Raw genomic sequence first — 8,672 nt, forward strand, 5'->3', positions numbered from 1 at the left:
ACAGGAAAAAGCCCCGAATGTGTTGCTCATACATCCATTTAATTTCCACTCAGTGTGTGGCAACAGTTTTAAGCGTAAAATGCCATGTCTGCACCGGACATGTTGCAGACGCACACTGACTCACTACTGAAATTAGGTTGTCTGGTAAACCACCCTGCCCAGTTTTTTCAAGGTGAGTTGAAGACCTTCGAGTTTAAAAGGAGTTTTATTCATTTTGTGACATCCTTCTTCAGCTTCTCTAATTTTTTGACTAATTTGTCACCATAAAACTATGTTTTTACAAATGACAGTCACACCGAAGTATTAAAGTATTTTTGAGATTTTTATTTTTTCAAAGTCTTTTTCAAAGTCTTTGTTTTGTGTACAGCTCATAAGCATAATATTATACAGCAGATAGGCTAGTCATTTAGACTATAAGGGACCCAGGTGTCTCAGAATATAAATATAATACATTGAAAGTGTGGCATTCAGACTGCATGAAAAGAATGACACAAAATCAAAGAAATGTAAAGGATTATTTGGCTGACTTTCCAATCCTCCCACATCAACATCTACAGTCTCACAAGTATTCAGATGCTATGGACAAGCAGAGGATAGAAATGTAACAAAACAAGGACTTCCTAATAAATGCTACATTTGTCTGCGTCAGTGTGTTTGGCCACACAAGCGGTCCAAAGTGACAGCACTCGACTGCATCTGTTAGCTCGCCCTCTCAACACTAGCCCAGGCATTTCCACTGCTTGACAAGCAGAGGTGCACGCAGTGAAATTTTAAGTCACAAAGTCCAGTTTCTTGCCATATCAGATGTCATTTCTGCTTTAATTGACAGGCCAGTGGCTTGAAGTTGGCGATGAGCTGCTGGTGGACTCTTTGTGGGACTGATTTGGGCTGTGGCTGTAGGTGGGGGAGTGAGTTACACTTGGGCTGCTGGGAGGTGTGGAAGAACAAGAGGAAGACTTGGATTTAATCTGCAGCCACTTGTCTCCCAAAGCCTTGGCAAAGTGGTCATCGACAGACACGCTGATGGAGAGCTGCTGGGAGTGAGCTTTCTGGTAGTTTACTCCAAGGCTCCTCTGGAAATGCTCCTCAACCACATGGTCATAGTTGGATTTAGAAATCACTGTAAGAGAAAGGATGAATGACACACATCAAATACACACCTCAGTGAGTCAATAAATGTGAGTAGATGAGGATTAGGGAGTGACCGTCTGGTGGATGAGCTCATCCACAAGAGTGTGAGACTGACCTGATGAGTGGCCTCTACTGGAGGGGTTTCTTAATGAGGAGACGCAAGTGATCACAGAGGGGCGCATCTAAAAGATACAATAAAAAACAAGAGATGTGTCATTAATTAAATCAGAAGGAACTTTCTGTTTGTAACACATTAACCCTGTTTTCTTTTCATCCCACACAGTTTTCAAAATCACCTAAACCTTACTGTGCACTTTATCCGATTACAACAAAATGGTGCACAAAGCTCAATTAGAAAACAAATTGATTTGAAAACCAATTAAACTGGTTGGGTTTGCCAATGTAAGTCTGATCACTCCCAGTGTGGTGGCATATACAGGTCAAAAAGAGAGCAGTCTGTTTGGTCTTGTTGATGGAATTCCTCCCTCCATTGCTCACATTTTCTTGCTGAATCTGGCTGGATGGCATAGCTCGGACAAGCTTAGGCCTGTAGACGCTCTTGGAGGAAGAATGCTTGTGCAGTTGGATTCAGTGATTGGAGATGTTCCACTGCTGTGGGTAGCCTGGAGCTACACCGAGACTACAAAGGGACGTACAGGACTGCTACTTTTCATAATTTATGAAAGCCCAAACATCTGTGATTTTAGAGTCAGTCACATTCGAACCTGCTGAGGATACATTCAGTGCTTGATTGTTTGGTGAATTACCTGGATTTGAGTGGTAGCAGAGCTTTTAGTCTTTTCCTCTGTGCTTGCAGGGTCTTTTCTTGGTTTCTTGATGAGGGCAAGTGGTTCATCCATGATTGGTGTGTAGTACACATGGGTGGGCAGAGGGCTGGTGGGGCTGGGTGTAGGACTCCAGGTAGATGTGGGGCTCTGCGGCCTGTTAAACACTCCTGGTGCAGACACTGGTGCTGCTCTCTGGGCAGCTTTACCACTGCTCCTGCTCAGGGCCCGCTCTCGCCTGAAACATTTATGCATAAGAAAATGTCACATCTCTGACAGAATTTGCCTTTAATAAAATTAGATTTTTTAATATTGAATACTTGCTGGAAACATGAATAAACCAGTTTCACCAACCTTTCCTCCAATGTCAGGCCTCTCTCATGGCTACGCTTGCGCTTGACTGGATACACTGTTGGGGCTCGAGCCCGGTCATTTGTGATATGTCTGAATCTGTCTTCGCTTCTGAGGTGGGGCTGACCTGAAAAACATTTTGCAGAAATGAAAGTGCAGAATTAGAATAAGAGGCTTTAAAAATCATACCACATGTGTTTTGGCTAGATTCATTTGCTGGAACAAACAAAGCAAGCAAGACAAACTGACAATGATGATTTTACAATAGTGCGTGGCACTCACTGATGAGTAACTGCTTGTTTTGATCCATGACATAGACCTGCATGACTACTATTCGTGGGAAACGTTTTTTTGTTGTCACCGTTAATTGTAAACTCCGTTAACTTGTAGAACTTGATCTACCTGATCAGTGAGGGTTACAACACTAGACAGCTGATTCAGTGTTAACGGTAAATGTTGTTTTTCTGCATAATGTTGGCATTAAGCCCTATCACACAGCCAAAAGGGCACAATCAACATGTTTTGTTATAATGGGGAGCCACACATCAAATGGCTGTTTGTCTTTGAGGACCCTAATTTGGGCGGCACCCATTTGTCAAAGGGCAATTGAGGAGAACACATTCTGGATGTTTGCAAATACACAAGTTGAAACACATCAAGATGAAGCTGCTGATGTCACTGATATGTTAATATCATGTTAATGTTATGCAAGTTAGACCCTCAAAATACTTAAAAATCCATTTGCTCTTGGAGCTCTCACATCAGTAAGCTCATATGTTCAAAACAGTCATGTATACAGTCAAAATACAGAGTACTGTTTGAAAATATAATTCAAACATATATATGGCAGCATATAGCCCATTGTTTGACTTGCTCAGTTAACACTTTAAAATTCATATTGATAGGGCAGCGGGAGTCTTTCAAAGCTCCTTCAACTGTATTCAAATTGGTCATTCAGTGCTCCAATCACAATAACATCCACCACCTGATTTAAATAAAACAATGAGGTGATTATATGTTTTGAATTGTGAGACAATAATAGTTGTTCGCAGTGTCTTCACACCCCAAGTGCTCACTCGAATCTGCACTCTGTGTAAAGTAGCACCTGTGAACTACTGCTTTACACAGAATGCCATTGTGGAGGGGGAGGGGAGGGGGCAGGTATGGCCACACCTATGCTGATTTTCTAATGCCTCAGGCATGGATATTTCTTCCTTATTAGCAGAGGGAAAATGCTGCCTGACCTTCTGTTTTGCTGGGTTTAATCTGATTTTATGAATATCCAACAGAAACACAGCTTAGCTGTGAGTGAAAATACTATTTACAGAATCTTAGTTCAGTGAAAGCCAGTAAGTATTAATGGGGAATAATGTATTCTTTATTCTAAGAAGATTTCCTGTAAGAAGTTTACACATCTTTTCTTTATGACAAAAAAGCATATTAACATTTGACAGTGTATTTTAAGAGTTGAATGTTCTATAGTGTATATCTTCTACTTGACTCATTACATCTGATTCTTTTATACTGTGTTTACATACTATATCATACAAAGAACATATGTAAATGCCACTGTAAAGAACACAAATATTACATATATGGTTGTAACATGTCATAAGATCAAAACATATTAATATACAACAGTCAAGTGTAATAACAGAACCAAAGCAGTGACTCAGTACCACTAATCAAGGTAATACACACAAGTTGACTCTCATCCAGCAATAGGAGTTAATAAAAGAAAAGTGACAATCAAGCTTACCTTCTAAAATATAGACCTTAAAGCCACTGCTCATCCGGGTAATGTAGTGGAAATTAGCCACAGCCATGGTGTCTTGTCCTTTCCGAGTGAAGCCAAATACAGAGGACCGCCTTGACTGCTGGAGCTCACAGGACACAATGATTGTATTGGAAAGGTAATGAGATGCTGGGTCTGAGCTCAGCCAGGTAAAGTATCAGGTGAGTGCAGATAGGCACAGTAGCTTCCCTGTGACTCATTCCCTGTATTCAGATTGGCTACTGTCGGGGCCAATCGAAAGCCCTCATTCATTCAGCATTGTTATTGTCCTACAGGCAGAATGAGCTCACAGGTAGGCCTGTCTTAAAGGTAGAAAGTGGAGTTGCTAAATGCCATAGTACCACGGAATCCACACTGATTATAGAAGCTTCTGTCTTTATTCAACACTTTCTTATGTACAATATATCATATCATATCATAAAAATATAGACCTATAAATCCCTTTTTCACACAACTAAATAGATTTGTCCCTGGGCCAAATGAAAAAAGTGAAATGTGCCTTTTGTTTCACTCCATGTAGTCAGCACCTGTCACCCCCCCCCCCAAACCTAATCTGCAATCTCACCAAACTGCATTTTTTCGAGCTCTTAGCCCACCGGAGCTCCAGTCATTCCACTGACCTGCCCATACACGCACGCAGCTGTACTGTGAGCCTGCCTCACCAGTAATCCAAAGGCTTTTGTTGATGGCCAGACAAAGACTCTTAAGTCCTGAAAATGCTGCTGCCATGAGAACAATCTCGCCTGAGCATACTGAGGAGTTTGGCCAAACATAGAAAGTATTTGGAGGCCACTCACTGAGATACTGTGACATTGCCAGTGCTGGAAAACACTAGTGTGATTACTATGTTGATGTATGATATATGCAAATGATATGAATATAATTCTCATGTTTGCGCATAAGACACATGCCTTTGGTGTGAGAGACCAGGGTTTGATTCCCTACTGTGACACGTCCATCAATGTTCCCCTGAACAAGACACTTAGCCCCTAGTTGCTCCAGAGGGGTGCAACCTCTGACATTATATAGCAATTCTTAGTTGCTTTGGATAGAAGCGTCAGCTAACATAAGTGAATGTAATGTAATGTGATACTGCTGTCCTATTGTCCTAACAGGGTGAGAACAACTGCTAAAGAACAGTGGTTAAAAAATGAGAAAGAGCAGCAAATATAAAGGTCTTATTTTGAGCTCAATTTAAGCTCAACCACGCCCCCCCAAGTCATACACTGCAATAGCATGACATCAAAATCTACACTAGTGTACTGAGTAAGCATTTAAAAGAATCAAGAATAGCAAAGTAATGTTTACTTAGGGGTGGAATAAGCATTCAGATCCTTTTTTTTAAGTCAATGTACTAATACCACACTGTGAAAATACTTACTTATTATTTTTTAAATACTAAGTAAAAGTGTGGAACATTAACACCAACATTTACTTAAAGAGTCAAAAGTAAACTTACTCAAATTCAAATTCAAATCAGCTTTATTGGCATGAATGTATAACAACAATATTGCCAAAGTTACAAATAAATTAAAAAAGAGCAATTCATTTCATACATTTCATTAAACAAACTATACTAATGCAGAGCATTTAAATAAGTAAATAAAACAGTAAAAGTTGTGTTTCTGTGTGTTAATAAAAAATAAAATAATACAAAAAATATATAAAAATTACGTAAAAATAAATATTTAAAAAAGTACATTGTGTGTGTGTGTGTGTTAGAAAATGAAAATAAAAATATTTAATTAAAATAAAACAGTAAGCATGTGTGTGTGTTAAAAAATTTTAAATAAAATAAATAAATGAAACAGTAACGTGTGTGTATTAATAGACAAAAAAAATGTATTAATTAAAAACAAAATCTGTATCAAATGTGAACAAAATACAAATAAAGGAATAATTACTTAAATATCAAACAATCAAAATAATAATAATTTTCAAAGTACAGTTATTTATCAGTCTTGGTTTCCACTGGTTGTCCTCAGTTCACAGCATGAGGAAACATGTTTTGCAGCAATTGTTTGACATTTGGCATTTCTCCCAGTAAACAGGGGAGTTTCTATATCTCTGATATAAATTCAAATTCGGGGTATATTTGGGAAATGTTTGCAAAGTTTTTTTGTCTCAGTGTTTTATATTTAGGTGCATGAAGTGTAGCTCTGTCTCTACCTGTCCTGTGTCACACTGGCAGCAGAGTCTCTCCTCTTGTGGTAGCCAGCTCTGTCTGTGGCGACCCTTTTCTATGGCCAGGCTGTGTTCACTCAGTCTGTATGTTGTCAACATTTTTCTTAGTTTAGGACATTTTATTGTGCTCGGGTAATTTTTAGGGTCAGATAACATTGTAATTTAATTTGTGCTTTGGTCTTTTCTTTCCAGTATTCAATATATTTTTCCTTTTGCTTGTTGATAATTTGGTTTGTTCTGCTTGAGTTGGTGTTGCTGTCATGAGGCTGTTGGAGACTTGATACTGCAGAGAGCCTCAGGACCAGCTGGCTGAGGGGACTCCTCTGGTTTCAGCTCCTGGTATGTTAGGGCTTTGTGGTGGTATGTCGTTGGGTAAACTGATTTAAAGTGATTATAAAATTTTATTGATCTCTTCAGTATTTTTAGTAAGAGGGGATATTGGTCGAGCTCTGCTCTGCACAGGTTTTTTTGTGTTGTCCTCTGCACCCGCAGGATGTACTTCAAGAACTCTGTATGGAAAGACTCTATGATTGTTTTGTCCAATTTGTCAAATTCATTATTAAGTTTTGGCCCCCAAATTCCGCTGCCATTTAGAATTATTGGTTCTAGTACAAATTGGAAAGTTTTAAGCCAGATTTCAATTTGAATATAGGTTTTAATGTTTCTTTTTATTACATAGAAAGCTCTCCTTGCTTTGTCCCTCAGATCTTTCACAGCCACTAATGGTTCACTAATTCAGTGATATATAGATTAAAGAGAATTGGACTGAGATTGCATCCCTGCCTCACTCCCTGGCCCTGGGAGAAGAACGCTGTTTGTTTGTTTCCGTTCTTTATGGCACATTCACTCTTTGTATATATGTTTTTAATCAAATCATATGTTTCTCCTCCAATGCCACTTTCAAGTAGCGTATAGAAAAGGCCCTTGTGCCAGATGGAATCAAAGGCTTTTTGGAAGTCAACAAAACAGGCATATACCTTTCTTTTCTTAATGTTTAATTCTTGATCTATGGAAGTCTGGAGGGTAAATATATGGTCCATTGTGCGGCAATTTAGCAAAAAAAACAATTTGGCATTTATGCAGAATATTGTGGTCATCTAGAAAGTCGTTTATTGATGCAGAATATTTTTCCTAGTTTACTGGATACACATATTCCTCTTTTCCAGATGTCTGTTGATGTCTGAAAAGTTCCAGTTGGTATTGAATAGTTTTAATCTAGCCAATCTGATTTTATGGTCTGAGTATTTGATCATTTCGTTGAGGATTCCATCAATACCACAAGCCTTTTCCTTTCAGGGACTGGATGACTTCTGTAAATTCTTGTTCTGTTACAGGGTAATCTAGAGGGGTTTTGGTTGTTTTTTTAATCACCATTTGTTGAGGTTTTGGTTTGGAGGCTTTCAAATTAGACAATAAAGCGAAGTGATGAAATATTTTATTGATTTTGTCCACAGCAGAATTTACACCAGAATTATTATGAGGAAATGTTTCAGTTAGAAATAAATTAGTTAAATCATGTATGTTTTGATTTTCCAGTGCCTTTTGGTACGCCCCCATGCTGTCTGGGTCCATCTGTATGAGTATGTGCTGTTAAACAATTCACAGGCTCTAGGAGCTCCAGAGTTAGACTGCGCCCTTTTCAGATAGATTGTGATTTTGCTGTGGTCTGAGAGGGGTGTGAGGGGGCTGACTGTGAAAGCTCTGAGAGACACTGTATTGAAATAATCTACCGTACTACTGCCAAGAGCTGAGCTGTGAATGTAGCGACCCAGAGAGTCCCCTCGTAGCCTGCCATTGACTATGCACAGACCCAGTACGAGCATTCCAGTCCCCACAGATTAATATTTCCCATGGTTTTACAATGATTAATTTCCTCCTCAAGAATAGAGAAAATATCTGGGATGTAGTAGGGGGATTCTGATGGAGGTATGTTGATGTCACACATGTAGACATGTTGCTCAGCACAAATCATCTTTTTGTTAATTTTCAACCATATATGGGATTCTTCTTTTTTAATAATGTAATGATGTCTTTTAACTCTCTATTGAAATCTGGATTTCTGCTCTTTAAACCAAAAGCTGATGAACTCAGACCTTGAATGTTCCAACATGTTATTGTAAACGATTTCATCTCTAAGTGTAATCCTTTCAAACATTACACAAATACCATAAAAAAGTATAAATGGTCCCTGTCAGTGTTTCACTGATATGTTTCTGGATTAATAGCCTATTACTTCTGCATCACTGTGTATGTTGCATTTTACTGTTGTAGATGTTCAAACTAATTGAACTATACTTTATGTACTGTTGGGTAATTTAATTTACAGCAATGATTCATATTCTGTAAGAACATTATATGATGTACTGTTGCCCTCCTGTGTGAACCATATATCTCTAAAAAGTGACCATTTCATGAGCCTATAATAA

General features: G+C 38.6%; 1 protein-coding gene across 1 annotated transcript; it reads right to left on the reverse strand.

Annotated features, from left to right (window-relative positions):
• Positions 1-303: 303 nt before the first annotated feature.
• vgll4l (vestigial like 4 like) lies at positions 304-4,211 on the reverse strand. The gene is made up of 5 exons (XM_038702491.1): positions 4,027-4,211; positions 2,271-2,394; positions 1,899-2,154; positions 1,247-1,313; positions 304-1,120 (listed from the first exon to the last, which is right to left on the reverse strand). Exons 1-5 carry the CDS (start codon positions 4,091-4,093, stop codon positions 819-821), a joined length of 816 nt encoding a protein of 271 aa, XP_038558419.1. The 5' UTR covers positions 4,094-4,211; the 3' UTR covers positions 304-818.
• Positions 4,212-8,672: the final 4,461 nt, after the last annotated feature.

Source organism: Micropterus salmoides, unplaced genomic scaffold (assembly GCF_014851395.1).
Source record: "Micropterus salmoides isolate LMB-PRFRI ecotype aquatic unplaced genomic scaffold, ASM1485139v1 Ms_hic_scaffold_7, whole genome shotgun sequence".
Lineage (NCBI taxonomy): Eukaryota > Metazoa > Chordata > Actinopteri > Centrarchiformes > Centrarchidae > Micropterus > Micropterus salmoides.